At 43.7% G+C, this 19,349-nt stretch overlaps 1 protein-coding gene across 2 annotated transcripts; it reads right to left on the bottom strand.

Annotated features, from left to right (window-relative positions):
- Positions 1-10,657: 10,657 nt before the first annotated feature.
- LOC125509145 (F-box protein At5g65850) lies at positions 10,658-18,501 on the bottom strand. 2 transcript variants are annotated; one of them, XM_048674047.1, is made up of 11 exons: positions 18,197-18,501; positions 16,734-17,068; positions 16,528-16,603; positions 16,134-16,236; positions 15,853-15,921; positions 15,695-15,755; positions 15,265-15,404; positions 13,607-13,766; positions 13,349-13,410; positions 12,903-12,988; positions 10,658-12,001 (listed from the first exon to the last, which is right to left on the bottom strand). In XM_048674047.1, exons 3-11 carry the CDS (start codon positions 16,555-16,557, stop codon positions 10,838-10,840), a joined length of 1,875 nt encoding a protein of 624 aa, XP_048530004.1. In that variant the 5' UTR covers positions 16,558-16,603; positions 16,734-17,068; positions 18,197-18,501; the 3' UTR covers positions 10,658-10,837. The 2 variants fall into 2 exon arrangements, with proteins under 2 accessions (XP_048530004.1, XP_048530005.1); XM_048674048.1 differs by lacking the exon at positions 16,528-16,603.
- Between the last annotated feature and the right edge of the window lie 848 nt (positions 18,502-19,349).

Below are 19,349 nucleotides of genomic sequence, written 5' to 3'. Positions count from 1 at the left end.
AGGTGCAGGCGAAACCCTAGCCGGTGGAGGCGGCCATGGTTACATCCCTTCTGATTGATTCTGTTTTTTCCTTCCAATCCGCCACAGGGCGTTAGTTCTGGTGTATTTGTTTATAGGAAATCCTATAAGGACTAAGGCCGGTTTGCAAAAAAATTCCATACCATCGGGTTCGGGCTCTGTAATTTTTCTGCGGTTGCTCTTAGATCTCAGTTGAGGTATTCGAATCCTAAAGCTCACGATTTCCAATGTCTACTGGCCACGTTAGCTTCCATGTTCTCACACATGTCATCTTATTATCCAAGCATCTGCCTTCATGATTTACGGTTGATGCTACTGGCTATGTATATACAGTTTTGACTATGGCCGTCGAATTAAATCTTACCCAAATGGTATGTAAAACTAAGCCTGACTATGTTCTCACCGTGCAACGTGCGGACCTCACTCTGTTCGCCAGATCATCGCCGAAATCGATGCACAGATGACCGGCACCAGGGAGGAGTTCGACAGCGAGGCGGTGATCTGCGCTGCCATGGTCAATGAACAAGCCCAACGAGGTGGGAGACCACGCTACTCATCGTCGCTGATAAAGGGTTCATCAACATCGTCGTCAGGTTGCTCAAGCACTCTGACAAGGAGAGCCTTGCGAGGAAGAACAAATCAGGATTCAATGCTCTGCACATCACTGCAAAGGAAGGCCACGGAGGTGAGCACTGACAAACACTTCAATACTAAACCACTTCTGATTGGTCATATTTTTACATGGGAAGAGGGTAGCTTTGGACCTTGTGTCTAGACTAGAATCTCATAGTTTGCATGAAGAAAGGGGTTTATGGATTTCTAAATTAATTGATTGCCATGGTTTTTTGGGTCTTTGATCAATCTCCATGGATCCGATTGTATTAGTTTTGCAGTGCTGAAATTTACCTGATCTGTATGATAACTACAGTGTGCCATTGCCTACACAAGCTAATGAGCAAGAAAGATGGTCATCTGACACTGCTTGTAGATATTGTGAAGGTACTCCTGGACCATGATCGATCCCTTGGGAAAACATCTGGCCAATCAAAATGTGACTCCTCTGATAATTGCGTCGATTAGAGGCCACCACAATGTAGCGAACCTTCTGCTGGAGCAAGATTCTGGATTGCTTGCACTATCAAAGGCAAAGGGAACAACAATTTTTATTTTCCTGGTACAGGGAATTTCCCTACACAACAAAGTATGTGTTATGGCACTGCTAGAAGGAGGGCGCGAGAGGGCCGGCCGGGGGCCTTTTGCCCACGGCCGGACAAGATGGAAGGGATTTCCTTTTTAATTCTTGCTTGATTAGATTGATACATCTCCTCTCTTTATATAGAGAGGTTTACTTGACTCCCAAGCAAGCGATCCTTATCTCTAATTAACCCTAAGACTAATGGGCTATACCGCCAGCCCAGGCCCATTAGGCCCATTACGTACTCTAACAGTATGTATTTACATCAGAAAAATTCCTTAGCTTTTGCAGAAACATGATTTGGTTTAATTATTTATTAGCACTACCCCAATTTACATTGGATTTGTATGCACACTTCTGAAAGTTACCACAATAACAATTCTAAGTTTATTATTTAATTTAATATTTCTATTGGCAATTAGTTTTGTTTATTTCACCTCACTGCATTAAACTCCACCGGTTTGAATTTCTTGATTCTACAGACCCTACTTGTGCCATTGTGTGTTCCTCCACTTCTGGCCTCCTCCATTACCAGTGACTAACACTACAATAAATATGCAAATAATGTAAGTTTGCAAGCTGCAATCCAAATTATAGTCAAAACTAAGAACTGTATTCCTTCTAATTTCGGGAAAAGGTAGTTCGTCAATTTGCTTAGAATTTACAAGAACTGAGTAGTTGTCACCCGCTTGCATAAAATAGACGGTCTAATTTATGACATGCTTAGGTTTCTTGTTATACATTTTAATTTGGTAAGAAAATTCGCATGTAGTTTTAAATTGACTCGTTCTTGGAGCTAGCAATGGATATTTCCTTTGGCGATTGCCAGTTTTAATTTGAGCATTATATATAGAGATTGAGTGGGAGCTAAGATGCCTAGAAGTTTATTATCGTTTGATCCCCCATTTCGTTTGACTAGATCTGTGACAAACAATAGTATAATGGTTTTTTCTTCCTCTATATGCCCTATATAGGCATTTCCTATTTTGTGCTAGAGTAAAAATAATATTTAACTTTGTGCTTTGCATGTCAGTAGTTTTGCTACACTATAGTAGCAACAATCCTTGCGTGACAATTATTGTACCGATTACATCATAGCAAATCATAGCAAAGGGACAATATGAGGGGCCTTCAAACTGCAGTTTGAGAGACAATCTGTTTGTCCTATGGAGGTGCTCAATGGACTTAACATCAGAATAGCCTGGCTTTCAGAAGAAAAGATGACAGCTTTATTTTGTTGTTGTAGTGTGCCTATTCGGAAACAAGAAGTGAGTGCTTTGTTTTTTTAATAATATAACTAGAATGAATGAAATATGTAAGGGTTGAGCTCCTGAGTTGTGTAATTGGTCTAAACCTTTTTGGTTCTTTTTGTTGTTCCTGTGAAAAGTGTGATGACGGAGGCAAAGTTATGAGAACACCCAGATCATGTATGCTTATGTACCAAGGACTTTGCTCATAAACATCCCAAGTTGATCATTTCTACATACATACAATATTATCAAGAAGCATTCTTGTGGCTAGAAGCTCAACAAAATTGAAATTCTCAAGTCAATCATGCATGGTCATGTATGTGGTATGTCAGGCTTTGTTCATATATATCCTCCCGAAGATGCTCTTAAATTGAATGTCGGTTCTAAATAAGAAGTTTAGGAGAACAGCAATGTGGTACAGATTTACAATATATGGCTTTCATGATTTATGCCTAACAAGTGATAAGATTCTGTAAGTCATGCCACTTAATTACTTTTTTCCATCATATATATCATTATTATTTCGTGCTGATTTTGGTAACATTCTACATTACTCTACAAATAGAGATAGTTGTAAATATAGACTGAGAGATAGTACTGAACTACTAATTTTCTAGACTAATTTGAGCTGATGAAAAAATAACCATGCTAACGAAAGTACTTGCAGCTAATGATACATGGGGTCGTAATACAGAAAACACAATCTATTTAAATGAGGTGTACTGTTACCATATTAGCAGATCTTCTCCTTTTGTTAAACATGCTTCACTTCCCAGGATCCAAAATTTCTTCATTCACTTTAACGGCAGAGCAGAGCCTCCTTGGTAACTGAATCATAGTAAATTATTCTTCTATGCCAACAATGGCTTGATAAAATAAGTGGCGCAATCAACCACAGAAAAATCTCTACTGGGGTACTGGTCGTTGCTGCTGGCTTGCTGCTCCTTTGTGTGATCAATGTCAAACATCTATTACTTTCTTAGGAAGCAATTTCAACCAGTAATTATCTTGCAACCAAAAGATATTTAGTTTCAATTAGCTTTCTTATTAGACAGGACATGCATGGGGTACAACTCCACCAAGGACGCGTGGTACAGCTCCAAGGGCATGCATGTCGATGCAGGAGGGGTACAGCCGGTGATGGCCGCGCTGCAACCGCCATCGAGGACGCTGCAAGACACGACATTAAAAAACAGCAAAGCAGGGGCTTGCAGAGGAAGTGTACATGGCGAATGGAAGGCACCGATGCGCAGGTAGACGCGCAACAGAAGCTCGCCGACGGGACGGAGGACGGCGGCGACGCATCGCCGATGAAGGAACGATGGCGTCGCGGATGATGGAACAAAGAAACGAGAAGTTGAGGGGATAGCACTGGCAACACACTGGATGACCTAGCCCGTACGAGGGGAAGGGAAGCCAATCTTCGTCGCCGGCGGGCGAGCGATCGGCGTCGGCGCATAGCGGACGAAGGAACGGCGGCGCATCAGGTACCGAGGAATAGGAAACGAGCAGTCGGGTGACCAATCGCACACCCAGTCGATAGAATGGGCCAGCCCATATGAGCGCGCGAGGAGCATCGATTTTGTGAACCTTCTGGAATGTTCCTGACGGACTTTCGGACATTCTGGCCGGTTCCTAAGCCGATTTTATTCTTCTTTTGCTGGTTTTCTGTTAAAAAAATCATTTTCTCGTCTATCTGTCACTTTTTTTTGTTTTCTGTTTATTTTTCTCTTCCCCTTTTGTTTCGTTTTTCTTTTCTTTTTTCATTTTTCAAGTTGAACATTCTTGTAACATTTTTCGAAATTTTCCACTCTTCTTCATATGTTCAAAAAAATGTTCCTCTTTAAAAATTTGCTCACAAATTGAAAAATGTCCGAGTTTAAAAAATGTACACGACTTTCAAAAAATGTTCCTGTTTCAAAATTTTGGTCAAAACTTCGAAAAATGTTCAGGAATTCCAAAAATTGTTCCTCTTTTAAAATTTGTTCACTAATTGGAAAATTTACAATGTTCAGAAAAGGTTCAGGAATTTCAAACAAATGTTCATGGTTTCAAAATTTGGACAGAAATTTAAAAAATATTCGCGTTACATAAAATGGTCAGGTATTTCAAAAAGGTTCGCAGTTTCAGATTTTTGTGCGCAAATACATGAAACATTCCAATTTTTATTTTTACTCAGCAATTGAAAAAATGTTCGGTTCCAATTTTTTGTTCGGACTATCATAAAATGTTCCATTTTCAAATATTTGTTCACAAGTGCAGTAAATGTTTACAGTTTCAAATTTCGTAATTTGTTCACAAATTCAAAAATAGTTTGACATTTTCAAAAACAATTCTGCTTTTTTCAATTTTTTGTTCACATAATGAAAAAAGTTCATATCTCCGAAAATTTGTTTAGAAATTCAAAAATCGTTCACACTTTTTCAGAATAGACACTTTTATAAAAGCGTTCACTACAGGAACTCAGTGGCGGAGCCACGTTTAGAGGAGTGTGGTCAATTGACCACACATGTTTTTGGCAAATTCTTTGTACAAAAGTAGAAATCATGTATTTTTTTTATAGAATGAGTGAAAACACATGTATTTGACATTACATATCTGAAATGACATCACAAACTTCTGATCCTGGCACCGCCACTGCAGGAACTATGTCGAGTTCGCTATAGTATTCTTATTCGCTAGAATAGGGCGGTCGGATTTAGTTAAGTTATGCGCTGCTTTAGTTTGAACAATACTGCTGGACTAGACTGGTTGTGCGTGCGCGATCCTAAGCAGTAGGTCGGTTGTTCGAATCCCAAAAATCGCGCGCTGTCTCTGTTTTCTGCCATCTTTTTTCGTCCCGCGGTACTGCTTGATGGGCCGGCCCAGTCGGGCTGCCACCCGTGCGTGCGGCCGCAAATTTGACGCAAAGAGCGTCAAGTAGGGGCTCCCCAGTCGTGTGGGGTGTCGGGCGAAATAGAGTTGTGAATATCGAAATCACTAATTAAGGAGTACTTGTTGCAAAAAACAGTCCACTTTCCAGGTTGCAATAAAATGACGCACATGCAGCGCGTCACTTGTCGCAACCCGGGAGTTTTCTCTTTTTTCATAGATTCGTTTATTCAAAACATTTTATCTTTTAAATCGTGCGCCCAAATCTCGAACCGTTTTCATCATTGGATTCCTCGTGTCGAGATCTTCAAAACTAAATCCCATGTTGATAGGTTTGACGAACTTTTTTTTCACGAAAACTCGAACAAAAAAACCGGGCGAAAAAACCGAAACCGGGAGCACGGTTTTTTCCCTTTCCGAAAGAGGCACGCCCATGCCTCTCACGAAATCACATTCGTGCCTCTCGTGGAATCAAAACCGTGACTCGTGGAAGGAAAAAAAACAAAAAACACGTTTTTTTCGTTTCCGAGAGGCACGGACGTGACTCTCACGAAAGCACAATTGTGCCTCTCGCGGAAGCAAAACCGTAACTCTCGTGAAAGAAAAAAAAACAGAAAACACGTATTTTTTTCTCTTTCTGAGAGGCACGGCCGTGACTCTCGCGAAAGCACAACCGTGCCTCTCGCGGAAGCAAAACCGTGACTCTCGCGAAAGAAAAAAAAACAGAAAACGCGTTTTGTTTTTCCCTTTCTAATAGGCACGGCTGTGACTCGCGCGAAAGCACGACCGTGCCTCTCGCGGAAGCAAAACCGTGACTCTCGCGACAGAAAAAAAAACAGAAAACGCGGTTTTTTCGCTTCCGAAAGGCACGGCCGTGACTCTCGCTAAAGCACAACCGTGCCTCTCACGAAAAAAAAATCATGACTTTCGCGAAAGAAATAAAAAGAAAATGCGCTTTTTTCATGAAAAAAAGATTTCGAAAAAAAAAATTGATCGAAAAGCTAAGGAAGACCGGGGAAAAACCAAACGTCGAAAAAAAAACCATTTAAAAAACCGAAAACGCGTGCGAAAAAATAAAAAAATAAAAATTAGAGGGAGCGTCCAGAGCGCGACACGTGGCGAATGGCTGAGAGTGCGCCAAGTGGCGCTGATCATTGCGAGGCTCCCGAAGGAGCGCTCGTTAACTAGTTGCTCCCTGCGAACATAATGGACGACCCCCTGCTTTGACTGGACTTGGGCCTTTGCGGCCCAATTACGGACAGAAATGGGCGCTCGCTCTGCGGAGCAGCGGCCCGTGAAAGCGGGCAGCGCGTGAACGACTTGTGCACGCCTGAGCAGATCTAGACCGTACATTAGCGGGATCTGACGGTTGAGAGCCTCAAAACGTTATGGTGGCTCGTAGCTAGCTGAGTTATACTGTTTTTCAATGGGCCCAACGATTTATGTAGAACTATGAATCTTTGATAGATGCCCCCCACGACTTATGACAGGCAACGTGAGAGGATTCGGATACGCTATGTAGACCTACTTTTGAATCTCGGTCGTCAATGATATTTAACATAAAATCAACGGATATAAAAGAAATGACAGAAGAAGAACCATGAAATATTTCGTCCTTTATTATTAGCTATAAAGACTAAAGATATACATGGAGGTACATTTCTGGACGTAAGAAAAAGGCTTTAAATAAAATAGCAAAATAACTTTTAAAATAATATTTTTGTGGTTTTGGGAGTCATATATCTAATAGGAGTCAAACATACTTTTTGAAAGATTTCTTATACCCTAAATTAAGTATTTGTAGTTCAAGTCTCAATTCAGGGGGTTTTAAAAAACCTAATTTAGAAAATATTTGTTTGGTCAAATTATTTTTACAAGGAAATATTTTATGTCCTATATACACGGCATGATCATTGGGCAAGTTTTTGAAGCAAGGGAAACAAGTATGGGGGTGGAAGGAAGAGCAAACGTCCTGAACGCAGCGGCAGCTGAACGCAATACACGTGAATGCAGTGTTCACGTCGTCTGGAAGCTGCTGTTCTGACATGCTCTCGATGTGCTTTTTGACCGCGCTGGCCACTACCAAGGACGCCAGTGCACGCCTCGCTCTGCAGTTCATCGGTGATTAATGCATAAAAGTTAAATTGACCGTGCGGCAGCTGCAGGGGCCTTGCCGGAGTGGAGCGCTGCAAGGGGCGGCGGCGGAAGGCCGGAGGCGGCAATATCTGGTGGAGTGGAGTCGGAGGGCGCCATGGGCGTCTCAGACTGGTGTGTTGTTGGGGCGGGGGTGAAAGGACGGAGTCGGCAGTAGCACGTGCAGTGGAGGCAGGGGGGCATGGACGTCGCAGACGTCGTTGCTTCCTTGTGGAGTAGCGTGCCGGTTGCAGCTGAGGGCGCCATGGCGGGTGGCAGAGCAGCAGCGGCCGTCACCAGAGGGAGCTAGTCACGGGGGCGCGGTGGGCGGCGAAGCCTAGGCGACACCGTTCCCGGGTGCGTTTCGGTCATAGGCGTGGGCTCGCCGGAGATGCAGCCGTTGGATCAGGGCCAGTCGCTGCAGGGGCGGGGGTGCGGCATGCCTGTTGTTGAGTCCTCCGGGGCGTCATGTACGACGTTTAGTTCTGGGGGCGGTGGTGTGGCGTGGGCAGGCTCCGGCGACGGGGCGCGCACCGTCGACTTGTGCAGCGCGGTTCAATCATGCCGCCCCGGTGTCCAGGCAGCGGCAAACACCACCATCCTCTAGCCTGCGCAAGTACTGGTCATGTCAGATTCATGCTGTCAGATGGTGTGCACTGAGTACGCGTATACGCTGCATTTCGCTCTTCAAAAGTTTGCCTATACTCTAACTAGCATGCTCGCCGCTTCGAATCTCGATGCCACGCGTGTCGTTGATGCGCTGCGTGCAGATGCCACTGCGTGCATCGATGCACTTATGGGGTAGAAGTTACTATATAACTTTTAAGCACTTGAAAATAGCACAAAAATCCAAATCAAAGAAAAGACCAAAACACTCAAAAGTTTTTATTAAACCACATTTCTTCATGTTTTATTAGCTTATAAGTGTTGTGGCATGAAAATTAGGGTGTGACACGAGCAGCAGCTGCGCACAGAGACCAAGGGGAAAGCCGCCGTCCATCACGACGGCGAGCACTGGATGCGCTCTCCACTTGCGACAGCCGCAGCCTGGTGCCCTCGTCGGATGCCGCCCTCCCGCAGGTCAATAGATTGCTGCCTGTCGGTCGCCGCCCTCCCGCAGCCTCGCCACCCGCGCATCTCTCCTACCACCGGTTGGCGTTTGCCTCTGTCCCCGCCTTTCCTTTGATTCCGACGACGAGCATAGCGGATAAGCAATAATCCTACACTCACAGGCATATAACGGACTTTTACGGAGGCCTTAGTGCTAATTAACCTCTTTCCTTTCCTTAATCCCAATCAAACGATGCCACATGTGACAGTCCCTGAAACCTGTAAAAACCCGTCCCTGTGTCTAGCAAAGCCCGCATTGGGAAGTGAGGGATGGGGTGTGGAGCAGTGGAGTTAGGCTGGTTATAGTGGGGAGTAACTTAGACTAGTGTCTAGTGTCATATGCATGACACTAGTCTAAGTTACTACCTTCATAATGCAAAGTAACATAATAGTAGTGTCATAGATGACTTTATTTATTAGCTTGTAGACTCATCTTGTCTTGGGAAACGCTATGTTACAGTAACATACTCTCTCCATTCCAAAATATAGTGCGCCCGCGCTTTCCAAGGTCAAACTTTGACCATAAATTTAACGAACAAGACCGACTGCGGCGAAAAAAAAGTTACATAATTAAAAACTTATTTCGAATACGAATTCACTGATATAACTTTTGCTCCCGCCGCAATCGGTCTTGGTAGTTAAATTTACGGTCAAAATTGAAACACGAGCATAGAGGAAGCACTACATTGTGGAATGGAGGAAGTATTATGTTACTACCTCACATTAAATACTTGCCACATAAGCAAAAATTTCTTGAAGTGCGCTATATTACTAGCTAAGTTACTCCCACTATGACTAGCCTAACGGTGCGCGAGGCGTTCTGGCGAACTTCAGCTCGGACCAGTACAATACCGGCTGATGACGTGGCAAGGATCGTGCGCCTAGATTCATGCTCTCGATCCAACAAATAAAAGCGTTCATGCTCTCGATCCAACAAATAAAAGCGTTCATGCTCTCAATCCAACAACAATTAGGCCTCCTTTAGTTTAAAGGAATTTCATAGGAATTCTAGAGGATAGGATTTTTATAGGATTTTTTCCTTTAGAGCCCTTTGGTTCATATAAATGGATTTCTATTCCTATATAGGATTGATTTCTATCCTCCACATTTCGGCCTTCTTTGGTTTAGAAGAATTTCATAGGAATTCTAGAGGATATGATTCTTATAGGATTTTTTCCTTTAAAGCTCTTTGGTTCATAGAAATGGATTCCTATTCCTACATAGAATTGGTTCCTATCCTCTACATTTCATAGGAAAATAAAAAAGAGCCTAGACTATGGAAAAAATCCTTTGGTGTCAACCAAATGACATCTTGTTTCATATTCCTACTCGTAGGATTTGAGATACATGTCATCTCATTTCCTACAAGATTTCTATTCCTATGATAATCATATATCCTATGAACCAAAAGTGGCCTTCATAGGAAAATAAAAAAGAGTTTAGACTCAATGGAAAAATTCATTTGATGTCAACCAAATGACATCTTGTTTTCTATTCCTACTTATAGGAGTTGAGATACATGACATCTCATTTCCTACAAGATTCCTATTTCTATGATAATCCTATCATATAAATCAAAAGAGGCCTAAAAGCGTTCGGGATGAGAGCACCTAACATGGCACATTCAGTTTAAATGAGATGGGCTAAGTTAAGTTAGTTCCCCTATTATCCACTCACACCGGAGTATGAACTGTCTAACAAATAAGCACATACTCCCTCCTTTCAAAAATACTTGTCATCAAAATGAATAAAAAGAGATGTATTTAGAATTAAAATACGTCTAGATACATCTTTTTTTGTTCATTTTGATGACAAGTATTTCCGGACGAATGAAGTATTTAATTATTTCGTACTCATTGCAACAGGCTCTTTTGCTAGTGTACGACAAAAGATGCATCCGAGTATGATAACCTTTCAAGTATGGGCTTAACACGTACAAAGCAAAATTTCAGGAAGACGAATGGAAAATATGATGTAAGTAACGAGCTGGAAGAGTGAGACAGAGATGTGTTAACCGGCTAGGACTAAAGAGGATTATGCATGGTGCTATATATACTACTCCTGGAGGACATGGACAACAAGACATAAATATTTAGCACTAATGTCAATAATGAGGTCATGCCAGAAAAGCTCCAAGGGTATTGTTACAAGGAAGATCAGAATTGTTTGTAAACAACAATGAGGTCATGCCAGAAAAGCTCCAAGGCATTGTAACACTAATGTCAATAAGAATAAGAAGCACCTTCTCACCAACCAGTCATCAGATGAAAGGTCCCCCTGAGGAAGCGCCACCAGGTTGACTCGGAAAGAATGTGTGACGAACCAGGCTTTGTTTGAGCTTATACGGCGTAATCGACAGATTCGAGCCACTCCATATAATATCTGACCTCACACTTCCCAGAGTGTCAACTTGAACAAGACGGCTATGCATTGAGATGAGCACACCACCCTTCTCATACAAGACCGGCGATATATAACCACGTGATCGAGCTGACAGACGAAGGTCTGCCACTGGAAGCTTGATCTTGTACTTGAACTCCCAGACCTCATTATCATAGTCCTGTAGCACACAAATATCAATCATGGTGATGTCCTCATCGATGTAGTAGAGGACGAGCTTGCCATCCATCTCAAACAAAGTGGCCGACTCAGGGGTAGCCGGAGCAGACATCCAACGGAATGACTCGGCAGTGGTATTGAATACCATCAGCATGTTGCTGCCCTGTTTCTTCACAGGGTAGAAGTGCAGGTCTTCCTGGAACAGGACCGACGGGCGGTAGGATGTTGTATTGACACTGCCCTCCGCCAGTGCGTCATCTTCGGACGCCGACGCCGCTGGCCGGCCGATGCACCTCTGCTCCGAAGAACCCAACGTGAAGATGTAGTAGGAAGGTTTGTCATCCGAATGAGGGTCCAGGGACTTGCTGCTCCTGCAAAGTACCCTGTACTCTCCGGAAGAGCGGTGGGGATAGAACCCCAGGAAGTGCGGAAGGAAGCACTTGGAAAGCCATTCCCTGGTGGTCGGGTTGCAGACGTAGAAGCACCGTGGCCTAGAGAGGACGAGGAGGCCGTCGCAGGAGGCCCTGACCATGAGGCAGGGGTCCCAGAGCTGAGCAAAGGGTGAGAGCACGCCGGCCCACGGGTCGAAGGCGCAGAGATCGTAGAGCATGCGGTCGGAGCGCTCCATGCAAGAGGCAATGGGGTGGGAGGGCTGGGCGCAGTGGTGCTTGAGGAGGAGGTCACCGTTGGAGGTGAGGACGTGGCGCCACAAGCGGCAGATGGCGCGGCAGCGGGCAAAGGCCTTCGCTGGCAGGCGGGGGATTATCTCCCAGATGATGATATCCTCTGGGATGCTGTCGCAGGGCTGCGCGGCCCTCCAAGAGGTAGGGTACTGATTTTTACTCACAGTGGTTGGAGGATAGCCCTGCACGTTCAGTTAATATGGTTAATTAATATAAATGATAATCCCTAGCAGCAACTCAAATCCGCATAAAGTAACCAGCCACTGCAAGTATGAAATAATATAGAAATCAAAACCCCTCAGAAGTCTGGACATGGTTGTGATTCTAAGGCCCTGTTCGGCAGCTGTCCGCTCTGCAGCTCCGCGCCGGAGCGGAGCGGCCCGCAGCCTATTTTCTAGGAGTCGCCCAAGCATCGCTCCGCGCGCTCCCAGAGCTGGATGACTGCCGAACAGGGCCTAAGAATCCCATGTGGAGATACCAGACTGAACTAAGCGGTGGTTAAGCCCACAAAAGTCCATAATTATTTCAGCTTTGTGCTTGATGAACCATCCCCAGGCCCATCCACCACTTCACCAATCTAACAATTTCGTTTATGAAAAGATAAGTCACAGCTGAATTCAAAGTAACAACTATACAAAGAACAATGCCACTGCCAGGTCAGGCATGGTAAAAGTATATCGAGTGCTAAATGAGGTTTCATTTTATGTGTAACAAATACTCCCTCCGTCCGAAAATACTTGTCATCAAAATGGACAAAAAGGAACGTATCTAGAACTAGAATACATCTAGATACATCCCTTTTTATTCATTTTGATGACAAGTATTTCCGGACAGAGGGAGTATGTGTCATGAACCCTATCATATTCGAAGATTGTATGTGTGAATTTGAACCATTACTGTGGGCATGCAGTGATGCCTCACGGGTACCTCAAATTGCATAACAACTTGCATATAGGTTAAATAACTCAATCAGCATCAAGCAGTTACAAAAAGCAACACACTAATATCCTCAGCTTTGCTGATTCTTTGATGTAACAACTTAATATAATACTCTGGAAAGGTCTAATGTACAAAGGTACTTACTTTGTCCCATTTTAGCTCTTTTGAATTCCATGAATAAGCAACACCGGTGTGTCCCTCTCTAACAATTAGCGTTTGTGCAACGATTCCTGCTTAGAGGGGGAAAAGGTTACAAACATTGCACTACTGTGCAAAAATAACACGCACGGCAATGACTAGATATTGTCACAGTTACTTTACATACACAAGTCCACGACACTAAAGAATTTAGAGAAAAAAATGTTTTTATATTGTTATCTCCTTGACGAAGGAAGGTTTATTGGAAACTAGAAAGATATGAATATTTTCAAAAGCTCAAAATTATTTCAGTGTGCAATAGTGCATCTTCAATCCGATTTTAATTTTCAGCTCCATAATAAGCTGACCTGCAAAATTCACTACAAATAGTTGGAGCATCATGGAATCAACACAATACACGTGTACCGTATCAGAAAAATGAGATTTATGACCTTGTTGTGTCATTCCCGCAGCTCCTGATGGATCCATCAGCTTCAGTCCACCAACAGTCTTTCTGTAGAGAAAAAAATAGGCATAAATATAATTTGATTAACACCATGATTCCGGCTTTTTTTGGACAAGAAAAAGTGTCGCCTAAAAATTAAAAAGTTAAAATAACAATTACAGGAGTAATCTGACAACAAAACTGATCCTTTAAGCAGAAGATGTTAAAACCTCAGAAATATGAAAAAAGAAAATCAGGAACCAACCTATATGCTGCAAGTTCCTCATCATGGCAGAGCCTATTATTGCCAGTTGTCCATATCCTCACAATTCCATCACAACATGCAGTTACAACATCGCCATTATCCAAAAATTTAGCATCCCATATACGGCCTGGGTGTTCAATGCTCTGAACACAGATTCCATCTGCATTATATTACTTACAGTCATATAACCAGGTACATGAAGAAAATTCTGCATTCTGCTACGTACTAACAACCAAAACCAAAAAACTGCACTGTACTGCACCTCCAATATAATTTTCATTTCTACAATGGTTCATATTATGAATCCAAACATACTATCCCAAAAAACAAGACAGATATATCCTAGCTGCATCCATGAAACACACAAATCAAATCAGCAGCCCAAGAACAAGCACGGCTTTACATCATAGATACAAGTGTGAAAGAAGGCGGGTAGTGTGGGTATTGAGATTCTTATTTTCAATATGGAAGAAAAGAAGACTCGAACTGCTCATGGACTAGCCAAAGGAGGAATCAGCAATACAGATGCTTAACGACAACCAGCAGATCTCTTTTTACTGATTGTCACAGTTTCCATTATATTGCTAAATACGAACTACCTTTCCCATATGCCACTGCCCAATATGTTTGATGTCAACGTATTTACAATCTTTTGCCTATAATGGAATTCCGTGCAATATTTTGCCTGTAACAGAATCCCACTTAACAGGAAGTACTATCATAGACTGGATTATTTTTGTTTGGAGAAAACATTAGACAGAGGCATAGGGAGACAAACCATCTGAGGAATCGATAGCAACCCCAATGGAACGGTCAGGGTTTAAAGAGTCATTCAGTACAGATGTCAATAAAAAAAAGCAAAAAACAAACCCAAACAAAGACAAGAGAAATATATAATGTTAAATCAGCTTGGGTCCATAGATCAGTTGTCACATATAGAAAACCGAATTAATATCAGTCAGTTCGGTTTTAGGTTCAGGTTAACAAAATGCACTGAAAGAACCGGCTCGTCCTATGGCCCCATTTCCTAGGGCCATGCTACCATCCTTATAGCTTAGCAAAAAAAAACAAGTACATCAAAATCTCAACTAAAGCCCGGCATGATCTCCACCAAGTCAGCTAGGCGCCTAGGCCCATCTCTTGCTCTCTCGTACCAATGCAATCACGACAGGCCACAGGGAAACAAAGTTACCAGCCGACATGCGTGCAATCCATCCCGACAACCAACAGCACTGCCCTCGGCAGGCCCATCAGCGGACTAGCACTCCTGCCAGTCTGTCACCATCAACAAGACGATTCAAAGGATTCAAAGAGAAGCAGCGCCATGTTGATTCAACAAGATTCTAGATTTCAATCATGGTCTGTTGATAAGATTCAAGTATTTGACAGCATGCGCACCCTGTTCTGCTATTGAATTACCTGCTAACATTACATTTCGGTTTAAACCGAAAAGCAAGCCGGAGTTTGGGTGAACCCAACTTCCGGTTTGTAGAACTTTCCAGGCTAGCTCGGTTGTCAATTTTAGTAAACCGAAATACCAAAAAAAGAGGAAGAACGAATGCCTACACCTAGATTAAAGTATAAAAAGAAATTATATCCTATAAACAAGTGCCACTGCATTTTAACAAGAATTCTCTAAAGCATACAAAATAAATCACCTTTCCATATCTTGACCGAGCGATCTCGACTGCCACTAGCAATAAGACCAGATGAATGAGCATCCACAGAATATACAAGAGAGGTATGGCCAATCATCTCCAACAGGGGTTGGCCAGTTAATGCCCATAACTTTATAGTTCTGCGACAAAACAAAATATTATATGTGATCATGTAAATGAGTAGCTGTAAACTGAAAGAATAAATTTGATGCACAAAAAATGTAAGACGATAATGAAAATGATGAAAAGCCAAATAGATGAGCATTTTATTTCAGCAAACCACTGGCAGGATATTAGTACGAATATCCAAGATTAAACGAGAAATTTTGATATCTTCATTTACAATTTTAGAACAAATAATAGCAGCTTCTACTATACTGCACCATCCTTTCGTTCAAAAGCAAGTGGAAATAGTCAAGTGATAACTTACCCATCATGTGATGCAGAGAGTATACCCATTCCTGGCATCTGTGCTAAACAACAAACAGTGTCTGCAATGGAACAACATTCTGTCAACCGATCAAGTATGTGTGGATGAGCACAACAAAAGTCAAAAGCACCAGTGCACATCAGGAGTTAACAAATAACCTGCATGCCCAGAGAATGTATGTAGACAAATCCTTCCTTTCCAAAGTTTAATGGTGGAATCACTTGAACCTATACAAAAGGGGAAAGGTGTAAAGTATTAATCAACCATTTGACCATTACTCCCTCCGTAAAGAAATATAAGAGCATTTAGATCACTAAAGCAGTGATCCAAACACTCTTATATTTCTTTACAGAGGTAGTAATAGATATCCAAGGACAGTCATAATTGCTCTTGAATATACTTCCCGTAAAGTAATAGATATACAAAGCGGAAGCTCTACCCGTAAATAGTTCTCCCGAGGGCAACTTAAGAACAGTTTGCACTGCGGCTTCATGGGCCACCAAGATCTCTACAGCATTGCCATCTCTCCACCTTCTCAAAGACTGTGCATAATACAAGTGTCAGGGTACAGCAAGGAACCATCAGATACAATGGGGAAACTTCATAATTTATTAGCCCAATATGTCATCACATGCCCAAAACACCAAATACGCCGCAGCCTTAAACACAAGTAGCATTGGAAACCGTTTCTAACAGGGGACTCAGAGTGTAGAAAGAAACAGAAGTACAATATGTGCATTTGTACAAAAAAAATATAAGAAATATAAATTATCAAAGAAGGTACTGAATTTATGCATATTAGTACAAAGTTAGTACAAAGTTGAGTAACTTACTTTGGGACAGAGGGAGTATATTACATTCATGTTACATCACCACATCTGCCAAACAACTACCCCATGAACAAATTGTCTGCATTTGCAGTGTGATTACATCATATACAAGAAAGACCCTCAGGATGAAATCAGCACAAGCAAGCAATCAACAAGAAGTACGTGAGCAAGTTCTGCACAGGAATTACACTGGTTGGGAAAAAACATACCAATCCATCGATGAAGATATAATGTCACCGTTGTCATCGATAGCAAGACCAGTCACCTGTGAGGTGTGACCCTTCATTGTTCCAACAACTTCTCCTGTATGCAAATTCCACAGCAATACTAGTGTATCCATGCCACCAGAAACAATTGCTCCTTCCGGAAAGCGATCAGAAGGAGGGGCCCAAACCATTGCACCAACAAAACTAAAATGTCCTGCAAGGGTTTTCGAGAGGACATATTCGCACTTCTTTTCCGGGTGCTGCGTCCAGAATCTCACGGTTCCATCGCTTGATGAGGTTGGAACACCCACATCACCACAGATACATATCCTAGAAACCTATTGTAAAAAGAGCAAGGACAAGTTAGCAAAGAATCAAATGTGCAGCAAATGTAGCAATTATGAAAGAACTTGATTATAAGGATCTAACTTTATTGGTTGAATACATGCCAGTACTCAAAGTCTAAAACTACTTACTGATGTAGATATGCGTTCCACATATGCAAAATAACCTTTGCCTAAGCTCTTAACAGTTTGAGCAGAATAATCGGTTAATACACGGGGATCACCTTTATCTCCAAATTTGGTTGATCATATAAGCACTTCTTTATTTTCAACACTAACATGTTTCTCTTTTACTATCCTTTGGACAGACATGGGCTTGCATAAAGGGGTATTTGGTATTTACATGCTAAATGCAGGTTATAATTTGAACCATAAGTCCATCGTTAGAAAAACAGAATGTGGCATTCTGGATGAGCATGGATTCCTCAAATAAGCACAACAATTTGTTGAGTTTCTGGTGGAACATAACAGGGAAGTTACAATCTGATTACAAGTGTAAAAATAACTCAAGCAAAACCAAGTAACTGATCATTGCTTGATCCACGAATCCACTACAAATATAATATCAAAAGGAAGTCAAACTGCAATGACTAATCGCGCCAGATCCACGCCGCCCCGACCAAGGCCGCCCCAGCACCAGCACCACAACACCACGGCGGCCCGCCCCGCGCCGCACACCGGCCACCCAGCAGCACATCCGTCCGGATCTGGCTGGAGGCGGCCTGCACGCAGCCACCAGAGGATGGACGACGCGCGGCCAAAACCGTACGGCCGCCGCAGCACCGACGAGCGCCCCCGCCACCTGCGTCGCTACCCGCAGCCCCGCCACCGCGCCCTGCACACAGCGCCTCGCCCGCGCTGTTCCCGCAGCACCCCGCGCCGCCGGGGACAGACGAGGAGGGCAACGAAACTAGCTAGGTCAAATTACACAAACCCGCGCCGCCCTTACAGGGGACGCCTCCAACTAGCAGATCGCGCGCCCGCCGCAAACCCTCCGCCGATGGTTCGTCGGGGCCAGCCTGGTGGGATCGAATCGCGTACATACTTGCAGGGGAAACAAAGCGGAGAGCTGAGGCGACGGACGCGGGGCGAGTAGTACAGGGGGAGGGAGGAGAGGCTTACATCGCCACCGTGGCCGTGGAGCTGCGCGCTGAGGTGGTACGCTGCCATGAGCGGCGCCGGACGGCGTACGTCGGCGAGGGGAGAAAAATTGGCGAATGAGGGCATCTACAACGCGGGCTCTTAGCCCATGCGCCAGGGTCTCTTTCCCCGCAGTTTCGCTCGATTCCTGGTCGATCCCAGGATTTCCGTTGGCATCGATGCCTCTCCTGTCGCCGGGCGCTTGCGCCGTTATTTCCCGCATGCACCTGTTTTCACGAGAGTATGGAGCTAGATCGACGCTAAAAAAATCAGCTAAGCGCTCAACCTGGAGGTTCTGAGTTGGAAAGGCAGACTCCTCCACCTGTGCTTCTTAATTAATCCTTTTCTTTAATGGTGCAAGCGCCTAAGCAAGCGCCTCTGCGTTGAAAATGCCCTGAGGAAGACGGCGAGCGGCCTTGTACAATGGAAGGTGCTTAATGAGATGCTTAGAAAAATAAACTGGATTTTTCTGATGCATCGGTGCCTATTTCTACAGAAGAGACGCTTAGTTAAGTGTCTATCCTGTACAAATAAGCACTGGTGCTTAAAGAAAGCCTGGTCCTCCCCTAAGCATCTCCTATTGTATAAGGCCTTAGGGGTCCACGCCAATATTTGGCTTGGCAGCCTGAGGCGTCAATCCAAATAGCCTCGTCGGGTCGCGAAGTACGATGCCAACTACGAGCAAAGTTTTGTGGGTTGTTGGGCATGTTTGGTTTCCACATTGACTACATTCACTTTTTTATTACTTATTACTCACTTTCTTAGGCCCCCCGAATCCCGGTTGTACACAAACCAGCCATCTAGCAAGTGCGACCGTTGCGTGTTCTCTCTCCTAGGGCTCCTGCGACTCTCTGGCGATGGGCGGTTCCTAGGGTTTGATCTTCGTTTGGGTATGTGATTCTGCATCCCAGATCCGATTCCTTCTTCTCTATCCACTCATTCCCTTCTGTCTCATCTGGACGCGGGTGTTCCTTCGTATGTCGTTGTTCGGGGTGATCAAGGGGCGCGTGTTGGACCGCTACCCACCCTTGGCAGCGTCGGGTTGAAGGTGGCTCGCGCTCCGATGGCGGAGGCGCATGACGGAGCAAGGACTGATGCCAATTTGGGTGTTCTGCCTGTGCTGGGTGGCAGCGGG

Source organism: Triticum urartu, chromosome 5, assembly GCF_003073215.2.
Source record: "Triticum urartu cultivar G1812 chromosome 5, Tu2.1, whole genome shotgun sequence".
Lineage (NCBI taxonomy): Eukaryota > Viridiplantae > Streptophyta > Magnoliopsida > Poales > Poaceae > Triticum > Triticum urartu.
Note: the sequence above shows the minus strand (reverse complement) of the source record. Positions and strands in the feature narration are given on the sequence as shown.